Source organism: Bos mutus, chromosome 10 (genome assembly GCF_027580195.1).
Source record: "Bos mutus isolate GX-2022 chromosome 10, NWIPB_WYAK_1.1, whole genome shotgun sequence".
NCBI lineage: Eukaryota > Metazoa > Chordata > Mammalia > Artiodactyla > Bovidae > Bos > Bos mutus.
In genome coordinates, this window is record NC_091626.1 from 72,410,996 (window position 1) to 72,435,252 (window position 24,257).

The 24,257-nt window shown below is 51.7% G+C and overlaps 1 protein-coding gene across 4 annotated transcripts; it reads left to right on the forward strand.

The window, feature by feature from the left end:
- The first annotated feature begins 2,562 nt into the window (after window positions 1-2,562).
- Window positions 2,563-23,728, forward strand: BMF (Bcl2 modifying factor). Of its 4 annotated transcripts, XM_070378245.1 has the most exons (6): window positions 2,563-2,700; window positions 3,066-3,194; window positions 4,686-4,771; window positions 5,339-5,635; window positions 7,153-7,313; window positions 19,822-23,728. In XM_070378245.1, the coding sequence occupies exons 4-6, from the start codon at window positions 5,344-5,346 to the stop codon at window positions 19,921-19,923; spliced, it is 555 nt and encodes a 184-aa protein (XP_070234346.1). In that variant the 5' UTR covers window positions 2,563-2,700; window positions 3,066-3,194; window positions 4,686-4,771; window positions 5,339-5,343; the 3' UTR covers window positions 19,924-23,728. The 4 variants fall into 4 exon arrangements, with proteins under 4 accessions (XP_070234346.1, XP_070234345.1, XP_070234344.1 ...); XM_070378244.1 differs by having other exon boundaries at window positions 4,686-5,635; XM_070378243.1 differs by lacking the exon at window positions 4,686-4,771.
- The last annotated feature ends 529 nt before the right edge of the window (window positions 23,729-24,257 follow it).

The window sequence follows — 24,257 nt, forward strand, 5'->3', positions numbered from 1 at the left end:
TATCCCTGACAGTCTTTTTTTGGTTCCTCTAGCTCATAAGGCTGGGCCCCTGCTGCTTGACCTTAGAGGCTGAGAGCAAAGGAGGCCAAGTTATGGGTGTCCTTCACAGGGAGCCCAAGGGGGCAAGCTGGAAAGGCCTGGTAGAGAGGCCTGTGAAGAAATGTTACTACAGGGTATGACCCTTCTATCTTCCAACCTGCTCAGATCCACTAAAATGATCCCCTCTGCTCCTTAGCTCCACTCCCGTACAATGGCGAATTTAAAGCTTTTACAGGGTCACAGACCCCTTTGGGAAACTGTTCTAAGCTACAGAACCACCACCCCCACACAAAAATGCTTGTGTGAACCCACAAATACAATCTAGCAAGTTTCTCTCCTAATGCTGAGGAGCCCCTGGTGAGCCTGGTGAATACATGGACCCTAGGTTATAAGCTTTCTCTACCAGATTCCTTGCCTTGTGGACCCAATTCTACCTTGCAGAGCTGTGGTAAGGCAGACAGAGCTTTAGCAGCTCAAGTGGGTCAGGATGACCAATGTACCCTGGGGCCTGTGTTGCCCCAGAGGACACACTCAGACCTGGTTTGCCCTTCAGTTCTACTCTTGACCCTAAATCATGCCCTTAGGCCCAGCTGGCCCACCTGAGATACGGCCCCAGGAGGAGAGCCAGTCAGAAGAGAAGGATGGACCTAAGAAGGTGTGTGTAGACCTAAGCAACGTGGTGAGGGCTCCTCAGTGCCCCGCATGGAGGCTGGTCTTGGCCTTCTCATCTGCTCACATATGGCAGGATTGCTAGGTCACCCTGACCAGCTCTGACACTCCTCTTGGCCAAGCCTCCTGGTAAAATAATATACCTCCATTTGGCTCCAGCACCTCTTTCTGGACATCTGTCAACTTATATGGGGACCAGGCTGATGGCCAAGCTTGACTCTTGCCCCTTTCCCTTTTCCCTCTTCTCCATCTTTTGGGGATAGCATTTTCCTACTCTAGCAACCACAGCCCTCATTATGCCTGGTCCACTTTCTTAGGTACCCTTTGAAGGAGTTAGGGACAGAATGAGCAGGAAAAAGAGACAAGGAGACTTTAGGCTCCACTGTGCTAAGAGTCCCAGCCCCATTTAGCTTACATTTGAGTTTACAGACTCAGAGAGAGCAGCTTAGTGGTCCCCACTGCCAGTCCCCACTGTCCCCAGGGTCAAGCCCCATCATCCCTCACCTAACCTGTTGCAGGGACTGGCTCTCTTTCACTGATTTCTGGCCTCTTCATTTATCTTCCCTAAAATCCAGGCTTGGTCAAGTCAGTCATCTTCTGTGAAATCTTTGCTGGCTGACCTATGCCTCTGGAATAAAGTGCAGATTCCTCAGCTGCCATTCCAGGGACACCTCTGTAATTTGATCTGAACCTTCCTACCCATGCTCACCCTTCCTCAGTCCAGATGTGCACCCAATGATCCTATACGTCCCCCTGCCCTTGGTCCCTTGACAAATTCTCCAGTTCAGCGCTTGATTGTGTTAAAGCTAGGTCTTGGCTATTTTATCTGGTATTCCTGATTGAAAAATTGCCCCATCCTTCAAGGTCCAATTCAAAAGCCACCTCCCTAAAGCCTTCCCCAGCCTTAGCATTCTGAATGTTTCTGCATTCCCAGCAGTCATTATCCCTGGCATTACCATATTTCATGTTGCTTTCCATTATCTTCTGGTCTACTTCTCTAAGTAGGTTGTAAACTCCCTGAGGGCAGGCACCAGGTTTTTGGTACCTAGCCCAGTACCCGGCACAATGAGGGTGTTTAAGAAATGTTTGTGAACTAGCCCATAGATCCCCCTGCCGATAGTAGGTGGTCTGCAGGACACGTTGCTTTCCTTGCAGCCCTAGCACCATCTCTCAGTGCTGCCATAAGCAGGATGCGTATCAACTGCCCGAGCAGCCCTTGCATTCCTGATCTCTCCTCTCCTCAGCCAGATGTTAATTTTGTTTGACTGTCCATTCCCAGTCAAGAAGAGAGCCTGTGGGTCCCTTTGGATATGTTTGATCTGAATGTCACTCGAGATAACAGTGTCAGTCACACATGTTTTCAAGCTTCCTACAGCTTTGAGGGCTGGAGTTTGCTTCTGACCTGTCCAGCAGCCGGGAAGATGCTTTGCCACCAGGTGGCCGGGATCCACCGGCACCCGTATCTTGGGCCCTCTGGATGCTGCCAGCCTCATCATCTAAAATCTCCCCGCTTCCTTCTCTTCCTCTCCCCTTCTGGACGCGCCGAAATTATTCAGACCATACGCATGAAAGAGAAGACAAAAATCACTTTGGCGCCCCCTATCTCCCGCCTAACAGGGAGGACTAAAAGGCTCTCGAGTGCTTCCAAAGTCCGTGTTAGGAACAGAGTTTGCTTGGGCGACGGCGCTCCAATTGCGTTTCTGGCGGAGGTCGGAATTTGGCTCGGTCCCTTGCAATGTTTCCAAGGGAAGGTTAGTACAATCGTGACAGTCCCTGGCAGCCGCCCAGCCCGGGACTTCGGGCTCCACTCTCCATTGGCCAGCCATCCGTGTGACGCTCCGGAGGCGGGGCCTCATCAGCTGTTTGCGGGATGCCCCGAGCGGGCGTATTTTGGAAACAATACCGCGAGGTGCAGAGTGGCCTCCACCCGAGCCTGCCCGCCTCCTGCCGCCGCCGCCCCTGCCCGCGCCTCCCGCCGCCCGCAGCTGCCGGGTGAGCGCCTGGGCGGCCAAGGGCCGGGCGGAGTTGGATCTCACCTCCTTGGGGAAGTGGGGAGAGGATCGCGCTGCGCGTGGGGGCCCGGGAAGGGTTGGGCTGCGGGCGTCTGGAGTGACCATGGACTGGGGCACTGGGGTGTGGGAACGGGGTACCGAACCCACATGTAGGTGCGCTGCTCCACAAAGGAATGCGGGACTAGTAGCATTTGAGTCTCTAATGACTTGGGTCCAGGTGGGCAGGGGAACCTGCGCTTCCCCGCTGAGCAGATCTGGGCGCTCTGGATCTGACATTGGGGTAGGGCAGGGAGTTGTGGGACGTCCTACATCCCTGCGGAGTCTGAAGGCTCCTCTCCTTAACAGCTGGGCTTTTCCCCCTCCTTCCCAATTGAGTTTGGGCGCCAAGCCCCCGAGTGCTCGTCACGCTGGACCCTGGCACGGAACCCTGGCATCACGACTCGGAGGCCGAGATTCTCCCCTGGAGCCACCCAGGTCTGCTGTGTGTTGTGTGAGTGCGTGAGTGTGTGTGTGTGTGTGTGTGTGTGTGTGTGTGTATGTATGTGTGCGTTCCCAGATTTTAGCCCTCGAAGAGGTTCAGAATGTCTGGCTACTGCCTTCTCCTAGGAGGAGGAGGAGGAGTCTGAGTTCAGCATCCCTGTTAGAGTCCTTAAGGGCTGGGATGGCTCCAGCAGGTTTTAGGTCTCCTTGATAGGACTGCTTCTCTGGTAGTGCATTTAGGAAGTGCCCTCCTGTTGCCTGTTTGGACACCACCTCTTCAGTTCAGGGGAAGGGGAGAAGTCTCTTTACTGTATCCCAGTTTGCGCTTGATCTTGCCCAGCACCCCTCTGAAGGCTCCCACTTGCAGAAGAGCCATCTGTAGTTCCTGTGGAGAGTGGGAAGGGTCCCCCTAGGCTGGCAGACCCACACCTCTGGCTGCACCTCCAGTGCAGGCAAGGGCTGAACTTTGGGGCTTTGCTGGGAGGGGGTGGGAGAGGTGATAAGCTTCAAAGGAAAAGCCAAGACAATGACTGCTGCTTGCTATTGGCTTTGGAGGGCCCCATCTTAGGTTGGGATTGCCAGCTTGCATAGAGGAGGTGGAAGGGCAGGAGGGGAGCTCCTGCCAGGTGACTGGTAGGACAGCGCTTGGTCCTTTCTGCAGGATGCCTTGTTTCCTGGCACTGATAAACTAGTTCTCTCACACCTTTTAGGAAAACACTGTCCCAAGAGCACCACGTGCCTTTTTTTGCCATCCAAGTGGGCAGGGAAGAGGGCAGGCAGGATAGGGACCATAGATAGCTCAAGGACAGGATGGGATGGAGGGAGAGTTAAAGCAGGCGCCTTAAAGAAAGCTTGCATTTGAGAAAGCCAAGATTCTTGAATTAACTGAGTTTCCTCTAAGTACTTTACCAACCCACAGACCATTTGGCTTGTTCTTCAAGGGCAAGAGACTGGAAGACAGAATTCCCAGGGGACCTCTAATTGACTCTGGCAGTGACAAACACCATCTCTCTGTATCCTTAACCACTCAGGTGGTTGCTTTTCTGACTGCCCCAGGGACCCTGGGGGGTTCCTGGTGTATGTATAGGGGACTGACTTTGAGCACAAGAAGCTGGGTGACTGCAAGCTCATACTTCCAAGAGCCATCAAATGGAGCAAGTGGAACTTCTTTATCACCAAGAAACTCATATCAACAACCTGAGTTCAGGCAGCAAGTGAGGTCATAGAGAGAGGGCTGAATTTCACTTCCTTCTATGAGGCAGGTTGTACCCATCTCAGGTTCGGTGCTGGCAGGAATGGTAGGCTGTGGGGAAGGATTTGAAGTTGTGGAGATTAGTGACTCCACACTGAGCTGGGGGACTCTGGGCACTTTGCTGGTTGCTGGACCTCTCCTCTCGGCTAAGCTGTGGTAGGCAGATAGCTCTACTCTGCTGAGAGGGCAGCTGCAATGACTAACTTGGGTTTTTCTCCCCCTCTCTCTCCCAGGACACACTCTTACCACATCGTTGAGCCTGTTTGTTGTGTTGAGCAAGCAGCGGGTGGAGACTAGAGTCTTGGGCGGGGCTTAGCAGGTTTGGAGGGAACCTGGCCGGGCTAGGATCGCTGGCTTTTGTTTTTGCTGCCCAGCCTGGAGCTCTGCTCAGACTGAGATGAGAACTTGATGGTTACTCCTCAGGCCAGCAAAGGGGTGTGTGTGTGGTGAGCACTGTGGGTACAGCCAGTCACAGCGCCCTCTGCCCTCCCACAGCCACTCGCAGAGTCTAGTCTTGTTGACATTTCTCCAGGTACCCTCCGTGCTCGTAGCAGCTGACCATACTCCTGCTATGGCTGAGAGTCAGTAGCAGTCCAACTGTGTGACTGTGACCAGCCTGGGTCAGAAGAGGAGGCTGAGGGGAAGGTGGCTCCAAGTGGGCACAGGGAAGAAACATGGAGAATCCCGAAACTGCAAGGCAGCCCACATTTGGGGATGGGTTGTCACCCTTGTCAATGCTTTATCTGTAGGGTTGACTGTCATCAGTGCCTGAGCCCACTTCTCCACATAAGAAGGGGGAGCAGGAAAGAAGGAAAGGGAGGGAAGTCCTTCTAGGTAGAGCCTGGGTGGGGGCAGCCTCCCGGATGCCTGCCTTGCACCCTCACAGGGGAGATGGAGCCACCCCAGTGTGTGGAGGAGCTGGAGGATGACGTATTCCAGCCCGAGGATGGGGAGCCGGGGACCCAGCCCAGGAGCTTGCTCTCTGCTGACCTGTTTGCCCAGAGCCAGCTGGACTGCCCCCTCAGCCGTCTGCAGCTCTTCCCTCTCACGCACTGCTGTGGCCCTGGGCTTCGACCCACCAGCCAGGAAGACAAGGCTACCCAGACTCTCAGCCCAGCTTCCCCGAGCCAGGGTGTCATGCTGCCTTGTGGGGTGACTGAGGAGCCCCAGCGACTCTTTTATGGTGAGTGCTCTTAGCCTCAGGACTCCTCCCTTAGAGATGGGGGAAAAGAGGGGACTTTCCCTCCCCAAACCTGCTCTTTGCTATTTCCTTCCCCAAATTGAGCAGCAGGGGCTATTGATCTCTCAACTCTTCACCTGCTGTCTATCTGCTCATATACTGCTGCTTGCCTGTGCTCCTCAGGCCACAAGCAGGACAGATTTTGGCCTTGCCATTCTTTTCTGCTCATTTGTCCCTTTCTGGAGGGATCCTTGGGTCCATGGTGTCTCCTTGGGTTGGAAGAAGGGTACCTGGGTCTTGGCTTTTACATATTATGGCCTGTTGAGTGGCCCAGCCTTTTGTGTCGTAATAGTGATGTACCTTCCGTAAAGTGGCTAGTGTTGCCCTGGAGAAGGCTGGGGGATCTGTGACTCGCTGTTGACACTGAAGGGGAAAACCCAGCTTGTTCTGGGAGAGAAGTTTCCTGGAGGCAGAAGGTCCCCCAGCCCAGTTGTCACTTGGGACTTTCTGTGTTTGGAAGGGGAACTGGAGAAAGAGGTTGGGCCTGCCTAGGCTCATTGCCAGCAAAGGGGCTGTTTCCAAGGCTCAGTCAGATAAGACCCTTTCATTTGTGGGCTTCAGTGGTTGGTTTTAGCAGTTTGCCCTCCTTGGCAAAAGGGCAGGGTTAGATAGCCAGTGTTCTTCATTTAGCACAAAGCTTATGGAGGGAAGGGTGGTTCAGAGGCTATCTTGCTGGGTCTGATAGAGCGGATTGAGGAGACGCTGCAGTTATTCCCAGAAGGAGCTGCACTGTAGGACAATTCAGGCAAAGTAGTTCTGGCAAGAGTCTGAGAAGATGGATAAGGCAGGCAGGCAGGGAGGAGGGAAAGACGGGAGCAAGCGGGCGCCCCTAGTGGCAGCTCGGTGACCAGCACTTGGTCAGTGAGGAGAGCAGGTCTAGGTGTCTGGCCTGGGGCTGGCTCCAGAGAGGAACTTGGCTAATCTGTGGCTCAGAGGCGTCTTCTCTCCCTATGTTTTTGTGCCACTGCCCAGAGCTTCAGGGCCTGAAACCAGCCTTTCTCTGCTACACTAAAAAAGTGAGGTTACTTTCTGATTTTCTTTCTCTGTCCCTTGCTCTGCTCAACTCAGGATCTCTGGAGAGCTGCCTCCAATGTTTTTCTAGAGAAGAGCTTCAGCCTGCTACTACTATATGAATAATGAATAATGAACTGTGGTCAAGCGTAGCTGGGTAAATAAGGACAGAAGGTTGGCAAGTTCAGCCACACTTATTACCTTTGCCGTGGCACTGCCAGTGAAGGGAGGGCTGAAGGAAAGCCTGGCATCAGTTTTCATACTCTTGGGCAGCAGGCAAGTCAGGCTGTCCACATTTGGCAGAGTGCCCTGAGAAAGGCAGGCTCAGTTCCTCTCCCTTCCTATACTAGAGTCTACCCTTGACCCTGGGTCTTGACCAGGGGTGGCAGGCATGGGGAAGATGGGGCAGTGGTGGAGCTTGCTGAGATGTGGGCCCTCTGTCTTTGCAGGCAATGCTGGCTACCGGCTCCCCCTTCCTGCCAGTTTCCCTGCAGGCTTGCCCCTTGGTGAGCAACCCCCTGAAGGGCAGTGGCAACATCGAGCAGAGATACAGATTGCCCGAAAACTCCAGTGCATTGCAGACCAGTTCCATCGGCTTCATATGCAGCAAGTAGGCACCGGGGCTTGGTGGGGGGAGGTGGTGTGCATCTGCTGGGGCTGTGGGGCTGGGGCCTGCCTCAGCAACTCTCTCTGCCAGGCCCCACGTTTAAGGCCCCATGTTACCGTGATTCTCTTGAACTGGAAATCGAGAATGGGCCTGGCTGGATGAGTGCTCTTGCTCTCACCTCTGAGATCCAAGTTGTTCATCTGCCTACTTTCAGCTCAGGCCCCTGGGAAATGCTCCAATCTCTTGCGGAGAATGGCATAGCTTCTTGCAGCCTTGACTGACACACTATATCTTATTGAGTTCATCAGTGGGAGATGGTCCCTTGCAGACCTAAGGGGAAGATTTTCATGGTGCTGAGGAAAACTGGACAGTCGGAGGTACCTGGCTGCGGTGCAGTGGGAAATGGGTAACCAAGGCCTGGAGGGTCTGAGTTGGGAAAAGTGGTGGAACCGGTTGTAACCCGACACTTTCCAGCTGGGGAGGCCGCTCCTCATTGTCTCTGTCTGGAAACCAGGGTTGGGACTCTGGAGACTGTGTACCTCAGAGTCTCTCCAGACCAGTGACCGGGTGCTCGGCGGGCAGCCTGGCACCAGCCCGCCAGGGCGGAGCATCGCGTGTCAGTGGAGCTTGTGGCAGAGCCCATCAACAAAGGCGGCGGCTGGCGGGCTCGTGTGGAGGAGCCCTCTGTGCCTTGGGCTGGAGGCTGCCTGGCTCTGCAGCGGCAGTCTGGCCCGGCCCCTGGGCACTTAACTCTTCCTTCCTGGGCTGACTTTCTGGATGGCTGCCAAGGCGGGGAGAGGAGCCTGAGGCTGGATCCCTGCTAGTACAACCACCATTGAAGCAAAGTCATGCCACCTGGAAATGAACACATTCCCTGCCTCTGGGACAGTGTCCTTGCCTAGTCGGCTGTGTATGTGTATGTGTGTGTGTGTGTGTGTATGTGTGTGTGTATGCGTGTCTATATCTGATTGTATATCAGGAAATCAAGAAAATAATTAATCCACCATGATTGGGCAGACCCTGAGGTTAGACGGGGAAATTCAGGTGACCAGAGGAGAGCTATTGATAATAGGTTTGACTTGAGGACCAAAACATGGCCAGCACCTGGTAGGAGGTGGGGTGGGGAGACAGAAATTGAGTTTAGGTTTCCTGAGATCCAGCCATAAGGGGTTAGTCTCTGCCAAGGTGAGCGTCTCTGCCAAGGGGTTCTGAGGGAAACGTGGGGTTAGACCTGGTCCTTGTGGGTTCCCCAGTCCCTCAGGAAGAGAGGGTGGCCCTGTGCTTAGATAATAAGGCAGCCTGGCTGCCTCCTCTGGCTCCAAGCTCCAGCCCCTATTCCCTCCTTTGATTGTTCTGTGGAAACTTGGCTTAGGGTTTTCCCTTCAGTCCACTCTGGTTCTTGATTTCTACCTCTTGGCCTTCTTCCTACCCATTCACTTTACGCTGGCTGTGTAGGCCTGTGGTTGGCCTGAGCTCGCAGCTCCTAGCCCCAGTGCTGCAACTGATAGAGGACACAGTGGCTCTGGGTCTCCTGGACTCACCTGGGGGCCTACCTGGAAGGCAGTGTTCTGGATTCCCATTAGACCTGATCTCTCTCAACAGCTGTTTCCCAGAATGTTCCACCATCCACTGGTAAGCCCTTCTAGGCTTGGGAGCAGGCTGGGAGGCCTCTTTTGCCCAGTCGAGCCCTGGCACAGGACTAGAACTCAGCCCAGGACCATTTCTTCCCAACTCAGTCCCTCACAGGAGAAGCTGGCCCTGATGCCAAGGTCTGACCCTGCCCTTTGCTGTTTGGCATCACTGACCCCAGTGCAGAGCTGTCTCTTGGAGGGCCTGGTTCAGCTTGGGAGGAGGAGGGGCAGAGCCACAGAGTAGGAGGAGAACTAGAGGAGAGTCTCCTCAGCTCTGCACCTCCTCCACTGCTGGTTCCTGACTTCCTTGTGCCCCTCACCATCCTGCCAGCTACCTTCTCCTACTGTGCAGTGGCAGGAGGCCGGCCAATGAGGCCGAGAGCTGGTTTTCCCAAATTTTCCATCGCAAAGAGCTAGGCTTTTTGTCCGTGGGAGTCTTCTTACTTTTATCCCCCTCCTCCCCACTCACCCTGCTCACTTCCCTGGGAGCCCATCCTGTGGGAAGGACTGGGATCATGGCCATGGGCAGATGGAGTGCTGGCATGTGTAGGACCTTTTAGCAGTTAGTTTTAAGAAGTGAGTCATTTTCTGAACTTGATTACAATATAAACTAACGTCTAGATATTTCATATCCACACAAAACTGTTGTCACTCTTACATTCTTATAATTCACCTTCTTTCCCTATTCCTTCCCCTCATCTCTGCAAGCAGGACACTGAGGCACAGGGGTGGAAGTAATTTAGGTTAAGTCTTGAGGCTTCAGATACAAAGTCTGAAGGCCCAGGTTTGAATGCCAGCTACCAGCTACTGGGAAGACCCTTGATCTGGCAGAGCCTATTTCCTCTTCTGTAAATTAGACCTAATATCACAGAATTTGATCATGAAGATTCAGTGAGAAAATACCTATCTGAGCTCCAGGCACACAGCAGGTATTCTTTAATGCTTGTTTCCTTTGTCTCTATAATCCCGATCATCCCCCACATTTGTTCTTGTCAGTTCACAGTGCATCTTCTAGCCCACCTGTCCAGCTAGTCCCTAAGCAGAGCTGCCTCCTGTGGGCTCCCTTCCACCCGCCCTGTTCAGAGAAATTGGCTTCTAAGCTATTCACTTATGGGCCTTGTCCTTGTACATTTCTCCTGGGGGAATGATGATCAGTCTCCATCATTATGGGTTGAGTTTAGATAACCAGGAAAGACAACTCAAGACACAGTAAGAAGGTTGAAGGAGCCCGGCCATCTCCTTTCTTCTCAGGTCTGGGATGGTGTCCAGGGCCAGACAATGGCCCTTGGTCCCCGAATCCTGTAGGGAAGGTGAAGCTTCTGCCTTTTGTCCCTGGTTAGGGACCTCAGTTATTCTTTTTTTTGGCTACATCAGGCTTGTGGGATCTTAGTTCCCTAACCATGGATTGAACCCATGCCCTCAGCAGTGAAAGCATGGAGTCTTAATCACTGGACTGTCAGTCATTTCCAGTTATACTTTTTCTATTTGAGGGGAAGCCCTAGGAGATGTGGAGCACAGGGAAGGGTGTGATGATGGTAGTGCCTTATAGGATGGCATTATGGCAAAGTGAGTGTGTCAGCATGACCCTAAAGGCAACATGCTCCAAATTCCCCCTGGTGCTGGTTATTGCGGGCTGTAAACCCTCCCAGCATGTTTCTCGAGGAGCTTGCTGGATGGAGGTCTAGCTTGGCTACCCAGGTGATCTCTTCCGGATGGCTTCTCTGGACCAATGGGCAAGGATTGGAGACAGAAGCTGTGCTTGCTGTCAATGCTTTGGGTCTCCAAAGCAGCAAGAGAGTTGGTGGCAGAGTGAGTGGAGATAAAAAGCCTTTCCAAACCTGGTCACACACCCTTAACTTCCTCTGGCTGGGTCAGGAGTGCAAGATTCCCCTCTTTGCTCCTTTGTGAGCTTAGCTTAGCTGCAACACGTGCTCTGTGGTGGTCTGGTGACCTTAGCCTACCTTGACCTTGGCTCTGTAATGGTGCCTTGGTGTTTCTTGTCTGTCCAGCTTCTTCAGGGAACATGGCAGTACAGGTTTGCTTCCTCCCTGTGCTCAGGGGCTGCTCTGGCCCAGAGGTGAGTCCCAGCTTCTTTCCATTCCCCTTGCCGTGGTCTCCTCCAACATGAGTCAAAGAATGGAAAAAACCTGGTGTCCTCTCCCCTTAGGAAAGTCTCCTGTCCCAATGGCACCATCTTGAACTTTGTAGTATATTTCTGGGCAGTGTTAAGAAGCCAAGAATCATTAAAAAAAAAAAAAAAAAAAAAGTGGCTTCTGGAGACCATTGAGTGAGTAAAGCTACAGGAGAATTGAAATTCTTGTTGGAAATGGCTTTTTCACTTGGATCAGGAGTGGCTCCATTCAGAAGAGTCAGATTTGGAAATTCCCTGAATAGTAATTAGACTTTATGGAAAATGAGATCTGAGAAAAATTTCAGCCACTCAGTGGAAACCATCTTTAGTTGTAAGGTCAGAGAAAGGATCCTGGAATTAGACGCAAAGTCTGGTTCAAATCCCAGCTCTGTCCCTTATGAGTCCTGTGTTCATAGGCAAATCATGTAACTGACTTATCTGAGCCTCAGTTTCTCATACACACCTTGCAGAGTTGATGTGAAAGCCCTTTGGAAATTGTAATATGTTTAACTATTAATTCCCTGGTGGCTCAGTAGTAAAGAATCTTTCCACAATGCAGAAGACCCGGGTTCGATCCCTGGGTCGGGAAGGTCCTCTGGAGAAGGGAATGGCAACCCACTCCAGTATTCTTGCCTGGAGAATCCCATGGACAGAGGAGCTTGGTGAGCTACAGTCCAGGGGGTCGCAAAGAGTCAGCCACGACTGAGCGACTAACACACAATAACTATTAATGCCTAGACAATTTAACACTTTTGAAAATGGGTTTTAGGATTTTGTTTTGACCTGGTTTTGGAGTTCTTGGGGAGCTCTTTTGGAAGTTGTACCTGAGCTGGTGTTTTCTTGGTTTATTAACTAGTGGCTTCTCTGCCAGCAGCCTGGATCTTTTGTTCAGGGAGCCCCTCACTGCTTCCTGACCCTTTAGGATGCTGTCCTTGTTGGTGAGTAGTTTTCTGGAGTTCAGACTATGCCTAATAAAGTTGTTCAGGCTCTAGATGGGGAAGCCCGGGGCAGGAGCCCCAGAGATTCTCTCTAGGGTAAGAAGGGTCCCTAGGAGCCAGCCCCAGAGTGGGAGGTGCCCCTCGGACAGTGCCTGGGGAAGAGTGAGCCTGGGGGAGGAGCTGTGGAGAGTGCTGTGCGTGAGAGCCAGTGCTGGGGCTTGGGGGCCCTGTGTTTGCTCTGTGGCTGGCTCTGTTTATATCGCTCGCTATATTTAGCTTCTGAGTCATCAGCGTGGCTGACTAGAGCCGAGTTCCCCACACAACTCTGCACCTGACTACTCTCTCTTCCAGGAGAAGGGCCTTGTAGTTCCGGACAGTCCATTCCCTCCCCACCAAGGCAAGCCATGGGGATGGGGTTGGCTTTGGGTTTTTTTTTTCTTCCCGCCCTGGGGCAGGGAGGGTGATGAGAGGGAGGGATTTGGAGGAGGCATTAGAAAAGAAGGACAAAGAAAAAAGTCTGGTTTGCCTTTTGATCTGTGTCTAGCAACCAAGAGGGCATGTTCTATGACCAGTACAGAAACAGCCAGTGTGTGGGGTGAGGAGAAAAGTCTGGCCTTCGGTGCTTGGCTTGACCGTCCTGTCCAGGGAGTGGCCCCGGGCGGGATGAGAACAGTCAGCTGCAAAGGCCTCAGGTCGGGAGGTAGAGCCTTGGGGGTTCCTTCTCCCCCTCCTTGTAGATCCACAACGGACCTGCTCCCTCCTCACTCCCCTCTCTCCCTCACTTTTTAAAAATAATTATTTATTTTTTAACTGGAGTATAGTTGCTTTACAACGTGGTGTTAGTTCTGCTGTATAACAATGTGAATCAGCCATATGTGTCTCCCTCTCTTGTGACCAGAGCACACATACCCCTCTTCCTCTCTGAGTTCCTAAGAAGCTGCTCAGTAGTTTGAAGGAGCTGTTCTCAGACTGGGGGAGACAGAGCCATCCCTAGGGGCAGCTGGGTCAGGGCCTCAGTACTTCCTGTCTCCAGGCCACAGAGGGGCAACCCAAGGCTCTGGGGCATGGGTGGCAAGCACAGCCCGATCCCCCACCCCCAGGGACTGAAGCCGGTGGCCTCCACTTATGTTAGAGGAAGCCCTCCTATCTTGGACTGAGCTGGGCCCAGGCTGCCCTTCTGGGAGAAGCAACTGATGTTGCCATGGTGGTGACTGATAGCTCCAACATCCGTTAGTGCTGCTGGCTCGGCTGAGGAAGCTCTTGGCGAGAATATTTTTCCTTTTCCGTTTTGCCACGTTGCTTGTTCCTTGGTATCTGGGTCAAAAGCAATTTGGGACAGTAGGCCCACAGGGCCCATTGGGCTGCCCCGGGGGTCTCAGAATTCCTTGCCCAGCTTGGCAGCCTGGAATTCTGAACCCAGCTGCCTCCGGCTGCCATGGCCCATCTCAGAGTGAGAAGTCAGGGATTCCCCCAGGACTTCATGAGCCTGCCTAGAAGATAGTGCTCCTGGGGCAGGTGCTCTGAGCTGAGGGTGTCGAGGGAATTGCTCCACAAAGTCGAGTCTGGACCAGGTTTCCCTTGTCCTCACCAGAGATTGGGGAGCTGCTCCAGGTAGCCACTGGCCCAATGCTTTACAGATATTTTTCTCATTTAAGCATCACAGCAACCTTGTACTTCAACACCTCATTACCCCCATTTTATTGGAAGCCAGGGCTCCGAGAAGTGGGGTAACATGCCCATGTGACACTGTTGATCCTAAAACCATGGTCTTCCCATCACCCATCCCTGCTCCTCAGCAGGTGCAGCCCAGAAGGTGAGAATCTGATGGAGGTCCCACTCTCCACCCTGGCTCAGCTTTGCCTCCTGTGAAACTGAGTTCTTGCTTTTCTCCCCTTCAGACTGTAAAATAATTGAAGACAAGGCTTACAGCTTGCTTATCTTTGTGTCCTTCGTAACTCTTAGCTCAGCTGGGTACCTGATAAAAGTTTGCTGAATCAAACAGAAACATCTTCCCGACTTCTTGTATGTGGAATTTTTCTGAAGTCTTCCTTAGCTCTGTATTTCCATTGTCAACAGCAAGGCTTTGTGGTTCAGCCTCACCATGGTCGGTTTAGAGTTGATGGGGAAAGGAAAGAGGTGCAGTAGGAAAACGACATTTTATAGAGAGTGTATTGCCCTATATTTTAAAAGAAACTGAGCTTGGTTTCAGAGAAACATCTGAAGTTAACATTTCAGACCAGTTTTAGCTTTATTTCTGTTTGATCTTCAGTTAGCTCTGCCTCTGAAAGGTTTATCGTCTTTCTAGTCCACAGCATCCTTACTGAATAGTTAATGATCTGGAAACAATTTCTTTAAACATACTGGGGCGGGGGGCAGTTAGGTGGTGATTCTCTTTGAACAGTTAATATCATTTTCATAATGTGAATAAATACACTGTAATATTTTACTGAAAGAACACAGCTCTGGAGTCAGGGATCTGAATCACCCCCTCCCAACTAACTTTAGGGATAACTTTTCTAAGCCTTTGCTTTCCCATCTGTAAAATGGGATTGAAAATAATATCTGCCCTTCCTATGGCCCAGATTTTTGTGAGGCGCAAAAGAGACGATAAGAAAGCATTCTAGGTATGAGATTGTTATAAACTGATCTGTTTGGTCAATTTGCATTTTGTGTGTTTGGTTCTTCGAAATCAGGGCTACAATGTAGCTTTGCTCTTTACCCAAATTCTCTGAGGGTGAACTAGCTCTTGCTGGAGCATCTGGTATACCGGTGACACACGGAGTCCCCAGAGGGTGTGAACTGGATACGGGAGAGACAGAGGGAGATTCTTATCAGGGGAGAGCAGGGAACACTCTTTGTGCTTAGAGCAGAGGCGATGTGGGATGAAACCGAGTTCGATATGTGTAATACAACCTTGTCAGACACTGCAGCCAGCTCTTAAAAAAAATAAAAAAGCCTTTAATAGTTGGGCCTCTCTCTAGGCAAGAGGCTGATCCTATCACTTCAGGTACATCTTCAGACCTGGCCAGACATCAGTTGTTCCTGGCTTCAGACAAGCAGGTTATCTTGGAACGCTGGCTTTTCTGTAGTCAGGGCAGTGTGCTTGTTGAATACCTACTGTGTGCCCTACGTGTTCCCCATCATCCAGGAGGAATGACTGGGTATTCAGTCACAGTGCCTTGCACACAGTGGGAATGACTCCAACACTTGTCAGCTGACTGCCTTCATCCCCCGACCACAGAAGGAAAGTGGGGCTGAAAAGAGAACCCCGGGTCTGTCATCCTGGTTGTGCTTTCTTAACTGAAGAGAGCATTTTTATCCACCATGTGAGGACCCCTTCCTTTGGGGCATTCACCTCGATTCTTGCCTTCCGCGCCTTGGTCCTACCTTCTGGACCAAATTTGAGAGCTCTGGTGTACAGTTAAATTCCCATTAGCTTCTCATCTTCTGAGCCCGTCTTCTACCCCTGAGGATACCCTGGCTGTGCATTCTGGGAACCCCCATTCTTTGTAGATTCCCAAACTTGAGGGGTCCCAAGCAGCTTGGGAGAGCTGAGCCTTGTGCCAGGGGTCAGCACTCTCTGATCTCAGGTGATGAGTCAGGGGCCAAGCGCACTTTTTCCTGGTTCCCCTTTCCTTCTCCCTTTCTCCTGGACACCCTCTCCTGGAAGCATCCATGTGCTCTGATGTTCAGTGTCTTGTGTACCTCATCCGGTTCAGTGAATGTTGATTGCCTTTTTTCTTACTCTTTCTCTCCCTGGCCTCCCTTCAAGTCCTTTTTCTTTCCTTTCTAGTAATGTCCTTTTTAAAAAATTAAAAAAAAACATTTTGTTTATCGTTGTTCTTCATAATCAAGGCATTCTGGTTCTCTTACTGTGTGGCAATTTGATGTCCTTTCAGAAAAGGGCCTTCTGGAACTTACCCTGTGGCAGGAGAAGGCTGGGTGGGGTATGTGTGGCATTGTTCATGCTCACAGAAAGGGTTGCTGGGGCAGTAGATGGTTTCCCAGGCCCTGGTCTTGCTGTGTCTTATGGCTGCCGAGGCAGCCAGCTTGACCCTATACTAGGCAGCTTGTTCTCCAAGCCTACCTAGACCCTCCACCAGGCTGGATTTAGTTGTTGGAGCTCTGAGTTATAATCCTGAAGGTGATTGTGGGTGACAAACTCCGAATCACCAAGCTTTACAGTTGGAAATCACCTCAGTGGTTTCTAAATGCCTGTGTGGCCTGGCTGCCTTAGAAGCACCTGGGCAGGATTAACCTCCAGCTTCGCCAAGTCATTACTTTGGTGGGAGGAGATTGAAAGAGACTAAAGAAAATACCAAATCATGAAATGTTTTCTTCTAGGCTATAGGATCATGAGTGATTTTATTTTTTCCTTTCTAATTTCTTGTATTCCAGTTTTTCTACAGTTAAGATGTATTATTATTATTATTTTTTAAGATGTATTATTTTTATAACTAAAATAGACAATAGATGTTACTTCTGATTTCAAAAAATGTCACTCAGGGGAGCATTTCAATATACAAATTCTTGGGCCCTTCCCTGAAGATTCTGCCCCAGTTGTTCTGGGTGGGACTTGAGGACTCTGTATTTACAATAGCACCTCAGTGGATTCTGTGACACAGCAGGTATGGGAACCACTAATACCATACCTCCACTTCACCTATGAGGAGAGGGAAGACTCAGGCTGGCTGGTGAGAGACCCCAGCCTCCCAGGTCCTCTGATTCCTGGCCCCGGGATGCTACCCACTGCCTAGAGCGCCTCCTTCCTGATTCAGGAGCCCCGAGGCCTGTCCCAGGCAGAGGCACAGAACCTAGGTCCTTCCTAAGGCTGGTCCCTTGTGGACCTAGGCCAGTCTGTGTCTCCCAGCAACGTCTCCACCTTCCAGTCTAATACCACTGTCTTTTGGGTCCTAGAACCTGCCGTCAGAGAAGGCAATGGCACCCCACTCCAGTACTCCTGCCTGGAAAATCCCATGGACAGAGGAGCTTGGAAGGCTTCAGTCCGTGGGGTCGCTGAGGGTCGGACACGACTGAGCGACTTTACTTTCACTTTTCACTTTCATGCATTGGAGAAGGACATGGCAACCCACTCCAGTTTTCTTGCCTGGAGAATCCCAGGGACGGGGGAGCCTGGTGGGCTGCCATCTATGGGGTTACACAGAGTCGGACATGACTGAAGTGACTTAGCAGCAGCAGAACCCGCCATGATTAGAGTGAGGATTCTTTCTTGCCTTATCCACAAAGATTGCGGGCCCAGAGAGTTACCCAGAGTGGCAAGTGGCCCCCATTAGGGGAATGTGGGGAGAGATTGAGGCCTACAGAGATGGGATTGGTTCAGGCCCCAAATTGTAGAGCTGTGATCTCCTTCCTTGGCCCTTGAGCTGTTTTGAGATGATTTAGAGAAAAGGAAGATGGAGGGCCTGCTCTGGTATAAAGAAGGGTATGTGGTGGCACTTGGAGCACAGTGGTAATGAGTAAGGACATTGCTCTAGGGCCAGGTGGTCTGGATTTTACCCAGACCCTGCTCCTTACTAGCTATGTGGCCATCCCTGCTACTTACTAGCTCTGTGGCCAAGTTTCCTAACTCTTTGAATGATCTCATCTGTAAAATGGGCATGATAATATATACATGTGTCATAGGGTTGTTGAGAGGATCAAAGGAGCTTAATGTGTGTAGAGCAGTTCTTCTTATACTCTAATATGTCTTAAAGTCACCTGGAGATCTTGTAACAAATTCAATAGACTTTAAAAATAGCCCATATAAAAAAAAAAATCTTAAAAAAAAAAGCATTGTGATTCAGTGTGTCTACGTTTCTTATAAGCTCCCAGCTGATGCTGAAGCTGCTCGTCTGTGGACCACACTTTGAGAACCAAGGACATAAACCAGAACCTGACACACTCAGTTTACCATGACTGTTTGGATCGTGGTTGTTATTGTTACTTGGCCTTTTCAAAGAGGCACCTGAGGAGCCTCTAAATTCCAGCAGACTGGCCTCCCTAGAGACCAGTCTTTTCCTGGATTTTCCTCCTATTCCACCCATGACCTTTGCACCTGTCCTGGGTAGCAGCTGGAGAGGGGAGACAGGAGGAGGGGGTGCTCTGTCCAGCTGCTGCAGGCAGGCCTGAGTCTTCAGGTTTGCAGCTGAGTCCGTTTTCACGCTGCTTTACTCTAACCAGATTTTGTTAAGCCTGGTGTGTTTCCTCTTTTTACTCGTCTTTGTTTACAAAACACAAGGAAGCCATCAGTCTCTCCAGTCGCAGTCTGCCAGGCCTCCTGTGTGGCACACCCTGACTTCCCTCCCCTTCCTAGCAGGAGCCGTGCCTCCAGCTTTCTGGGTTTTCCAGTCTCCCCTTCTGCAGGGAAAAGAGCAATGCTATTGCTACAGATGTGGGGACACAGATACAGGACAGGGCCCTGAAGTCAGCCTCAGTTGACATCTCACCTCTCCTCTCTCTCTGTGGCCTCAGGCAGGATGACAGGGAACCCAGCAACCTGCCCAGTTGCCTGGGGACAGGTCAGGGGGTCAGGGCCTGACCTTCCTGGGAAGCTCTGGGAATCCAGGAGCTCTGGGGGCTCACTTTCCAACTCTGCCACTGACTTACTCTAGCCTCTGCTCAGCTGACTGGGAGTTGCCTGGTGGGGGCCGGGGCTGTGGTTAAAGACTGCAGGGGCTCCAGCTCCCCCTACACTCGCACACCTCACATAAATGTGATTGCTGCCCAGGCCGCTGCAGCAGTCCAAGTCCAGCCTCTGTGTTGGCTCTTTTTTTTGCACACTAGGTTTTTATTCCCCTGTCCACTGAGAACCCCGTGGAGAGGGCCCCAGCCTCGTCCTCCTGCCCTGGCAGATAAAGAGAGAACAAAGACCGCCTCTCCCAGCACCCCTTAGTCCCCTCCGGGCCTCTGCCAATACCTGTGTGGGTGGGGCACCAGCCACAGTCCCGTGAGTCACTGACCCCTGACCTTTGCCCCAAGCTTCCCTGCCTGACAGTAGGACCTGGGATAACCTCCAGAGAGTAGTGTGCATTCTTTGTTTTTGTTTTGTTTTCAAGTATGTTCTTGCTTAACGTTTAATTGGCTCCAGTCAGTAGGAAAGCGCTCCAAGAGGGATTATTTATGGCTTACTGTCAAGAGCGGCTATAAAAAGGGCAGCGCGGAGCTGAAGATGCTGGGAAGGGAGAGAGGGCAGGCGCCCAAGTGTGTGTGTGTGTGTGTGTGTGTGTGTGTGTGTCTGTGTGTGTGTGTTTGCACTGGATGAAATCAGATTTTTGCTGCCTCAGCAGTGTGGTTTAAATGGAAGATTAACCCTTTGACCTTCACAGTGTCAAATCACTTGCAGATGGAGGCTCCCCCACCCCTTTCCCCCTTGTTCTCTGTGTTACTTTGGAGTTGGGGGAGAGAGGGGGGCACTTCTTCTCTTTCTTTCTGAAGAAAGTTTGTTGTTGGTGCTGCTGAGGTTTGAGGGGCTCAGGAGCCAATCTGATTAAAAGCAGCACTTGGCTAAACTCTGGAAAATCCTGCAAGCAGGGGAAAAAGTTTAATCCTCTTGTGCACAGTGCATAAAGAGCCTGGTCTTTTCTTTTTAATGTTCACACTGCAATTGTATATGGAGAACGCTGCTCTCTCCCCCTCGTCGCCACTTCTCTCATCACTCCCCCAAATCCCCCATGCCCCCGAGTTTGCTGTCCTGATGGGATTAAGGTGCTGCCCTGGGACATGTGGATCTGAACTTTTGCATTGGAAATGATAAGCTGTTGTCTAAGGTTGCATTTAAGAGTTACATTGTCTTTTTTTTTTTTTTCTTTTAGTACCAGCAGAACCGAAATCGCATGTGGTGGCAGATCCTCCTCTTCCTACACAACGTGGCTTTGAATGGAGATGAGAACAGGAACGGGGCAGGCCCCAGGTGAGGCTGGGCTGCCCCCTTCGCACGGGTACCATGGAAGGACACCGGCGAGGACTGACACTGCGTCTTGTGAAGTTGTTGTTTTGTGTTTTTATTTTAAAAATTTCTCTGTGTACATAAGACATACCCAAGCAGGACCTCTTTCCCCGTTCAGGGCCTCGACCAGGAGTGGGGGCCTTTGTCAAACACTGTTGAAGTAGAGGCTGGTGTGTCTGTGACGTGGAACCTCCTAAGGGCTCGGACGAGTAGATCCTCTGTCATCGGTTGTTGAAGACGACCAGGTAGTGATCTCCCATGAGAGGACTGTAGTTTTCCCACAGGAACTTAAGAAATAGGAGGCTGGATTAGACTTGTGGTTCCACCAAAGCTATCAGCCTTCCACCGTGAATGGAGCCCCTATCCGACGAGTCACACTGCTTTAACCCCTGCCCAGGGCCTCAGCCAGGGGCTTTCCAGCTGTGCATGGCAACTTCACTAGGTCGGTCAACCAGCTCCATGTCTGGGCTCTCACTGGGCCCAGCCATCGCCCACCCCATGGGCTCAGGGATTCTTGCCCAGCCCCTGTCATCTCCAGCAGACCTCAGGGAGGGTTGGGTTTCTCCATGGACCCTCAAAAAGTGCCGCAAAAATGAACCAAACTTCTGGGTAGGCCTCACATCTGCCTTTGTCCCACTTGGAAGCCCAGGATTGGTCCTGAGGTGCAGAACCACTGCCCACTCTGGCTGCCCGGGACTGGCTGGGTGTCAACCATGGAGGAGCCAAATAGCCAGTCAACGTGGTGTAGCCAGCAGCTTGTGCCTTTGTCAGGTTTTCTTTTGAAAGAGCCAGCCAACAGACTGCGTCCCACCCCCAACAGCAGCACTCTAGGGCCGGAAGAGACAGGACCGGACTGTGGAGGTGCCGGGAAACCAGGCGGCCATCCCACCCATAAGAGTAAGCCCTAGAGGAACCCAGACCCCTTGGTTTCCTTGGAAACCAGTTACCTCCTCCTTTTTATCCCCATTCCTTTCTCACACCTAGTGGGATCCAGGAAGAAGCCAGCACAGTGGCTTTGTCAGCTGAAATGTGTCTTTTAAAGTAACAGACAGTGATTAGAGTGAGGAACTGTCAAAGCTGGGTGCACATTTCCCGTCTTCCTTCAGCTTCCAGCCAGGCCAGAAAGGCAAGCTCTGGAACTCAGCAGGATCACTGCTGCCTCTGAACTCTTTCTTTTCTCTCCCTGCTGTGGCACTAATGGAGAGAATTTAAAGCAGCCTGCCTGGCAGCTCTGAGACCAGACACGGGGAATCTGAAAAAGATGCAGGGAATCTGTTAACCAGACACCTAGAAATTAAATTATCATTTTTGCATATGTGAGAGGTTAACATTGGTGCTAACGGTGAAGCAAGGCCCGAAGAAAAGATGGCTTCCCTGGGCTGAGAAGGCCCCAGGGCTACCCAAGGAAACTGGAGGAGTCCAGAGCAGACTCTCATATCTGAACAAGTCCCAGCTCCTCTGATTGTGCAGAGAGCAAGTCTTCATTCCCATTGAAGGACACACTGATCTGGATGTACGGTCAGGCAGGTTGTTCACTGCACAAGGGCACCGGCCCAGGAAGGTGATGGAAGCTAGACTCCAGCCCACGCTCTGCTCACTAAGTCGTATGCCCTAGTGTTGGGCTGTGTCCACTTACAGGAAGGATGCCTTTCCTAATTTGCACAGAGGTACCCTATGAGCTCTCAATAGCTTGAAGAAGGACTTCAAACTGTGCATCAGCCTTGGTTTTGTTCTGCTTGGATATTCTAGAGGTATTACCTACCTATTCTTGGTCAGAATTGTATTCTCAGGGTGTGTACCATGGTTTGTCTGCTAAGAAGATAGGTTCCTTCTTGGGAACAGGCATGGAGACTGGTGCTGGGATAGGCTGACCATTGTGAAGTCCAGCCTTCCCTGTGGGTCTTCGCACCATTTTTTTGAATTGCATGGGACATGTGTTATTTTTCCCTCTCCTGGACCAAGGCTGTGACTGGCAGGGTGCTGGTATACCTCAAGTGGCATGCATAAGAAAACAGGATTATTTTTACCAGCCACTTTTACCCCCTCTTAGCAGACTTTCCGTGTGAGCTGAGTGAGAGTGCAAATAAATGGTCCAGGCCTTGGTGCCTAGGCAAAGTCATCAGCCTCAGAGACCTTGCTGGGCTGAGCAGGATGTCTAGTGGCCTTTCCTGAGAACTGAGCCTGCAGTCTGAGAAGCTCAGTTGAACATTGCACCTGGGGCTGGGTAGAGGGTCGGTCTGACTGCACTGTCTCCATATTCTATGAAGCCAGGAACTAATTCACTATCCTAAGCAAGCCAGGACCAAATGTGAAACTCCCCTCCTTCCCCTCCCGCCAGAACCCAGCAGGTAGAATAGTCCCAGGAGGAAGAGGTTCCTCCTGGCTGGCTGTTTTTAATTGGCGTAGTGATCTAGACTGGCCTCTTCCCCCTCTGCCTGGTGACTTGGTCTGAACATTCCTCAAGTTCAACCTCAGGAGACCCGTCCCTCCCCTGGGCTCCCTCTCCCCAGCCATGACCCCCAGGAGCTTGGCTGTCTCCAGTTAGGGGGTGGAGAATCAGTTAGAGGGAGGGAGAGTCTGACCTGGCTCCTGACCTGTAACCAACAGAAGACTTGTGGAGCTTTTGTGGTTAGCTGAGGGTAGGGTTCGGGAGAGGGACTGGAAACTCTTCCCTGGTAGGAATTGCCCTGGAGGGAAGGGAAGCCTGATGTTCAGGGTCAAAACAACTCTTCTCATTAAGAACCCCAGAGTAGGGGCTTCTGGAAGGTGGTAGAACTAGGGAGGGAACCCCCTCAGGCCAGCTGTCTCACTCACTCAGACAGTTGCAGGACTCAGCTGGGCCTCCTCTATCTTTGCCTGCTTCAAAGCCTGGACTGGTTTTGAAGAGGCTGCCCCTGGGGCCTTTTCTTGCTCAGTCCAAGGATCACCTCCCTCAAGCCCCCAGAGCAAGGGGCTTATGTGATAGGCATGTCCTGAAGGCTCAGAGGGGCCCAGCTGACTTGTCTGTCTGTCTCCAGTGGCCCAGCCTCAGCCAAGGATGGGCTGGACATGGCAAGGAGGGACATGGTCCAGCCAGGGCCTCCTCCACTTGGGGGCTGGGGAGCCACTGTGAGTGTCCTGGTTAGCACGCAGAGAGTTCTGATGAAGTGGAGTGGGGCAAGTGAGGGATAGCAGAAGCAGGCACATCGGCTCTGTGGGGGCTTCTGCACATTGGTGCTGCAGGGTCCCTCTGTGTGTGGGTGGGGACACCTTAGTGGTAGACTACTCAGGCTGACTCCTTAACTCATTAGCCTGTGAAGCCTCCTGGGAACACTGAGCAGTGGGTGTCCAAGGCTGGTGGGCACTTTGAGCCTTGAGGGAACAGCAGAGCAAGCCATATGCTTCGTAGATGCGTCAGCCTCTTGGGCTGAAGGTGCTTGGAGCTCTGCAGGCTCCTAGTCCGTGCTGCCCTTCTCTCTGCACAGCAGACCAGCACCTCTCCCTGCTTTGTGAGCATCGCCCAGCAGGTTGCTCCATCCCTGGGTCCACAAGGGCTGTGGGGGGAGACCTAGTGAGAATGTAGCATTTTGTCCCTCCCAGGTTAGCTGACCTGGGTTCACTGTGCTCTGCCTCTGGGAGAGAGACAAGAGAAGAGAGGGAGGGGATGGGAACTCATTGTTTCTAAACCTGTACAGAATATTCGGCTGTGTGTTCTTCCCGTGCATATATGTGTATATATCTTTGCCTCCATCAATTGGTACAGTTTTTAATAAAACCATTTAAAGCAAAGCTGGTCTTTTCCAAGGTGTAATAAAAATGCAAGGGGGTCTGTTAACGGATTAGAGATTCCTAACTTGCTTCTCGCTGCCCTCATGAGTGACACCCCACCCCCACCACCCCACCCCCGCCCGGGACCCCAGCTTTTGTCAGGACTTCTTTTCCCTCTTGGGGGTAGTGAAGAGACATTCTGATCACAGGAGAAGCACAGCAGAGGCCCCGTGAAGTGGAAAAACACAAAGTGTGGATCCAGACCTGGATTTGGATTCAGTTCCAGCCTCCACCAGCTGAATGATCATAGGCAAGTTGAATAACCTCTCTGAGCCTTCAGTTTTTCTGTGTGTAAATTACTGGTGTGCCTGCCCTGCAGGATTAAAGGGAGTGTGGACCAAGGACCTGTCCTGGGGCCAGCCCTTGGCAATGGCAGCCTTAGTGATCAGAAGCACCCTCCGCACAACCGCTCACCCCTGTCATCCTAGGCCTGGCTTTCCTTTTATCAAGGTAGCATCTCACAAGGTAGGCTAGCTGTAGGAGGACTTCCTGGCT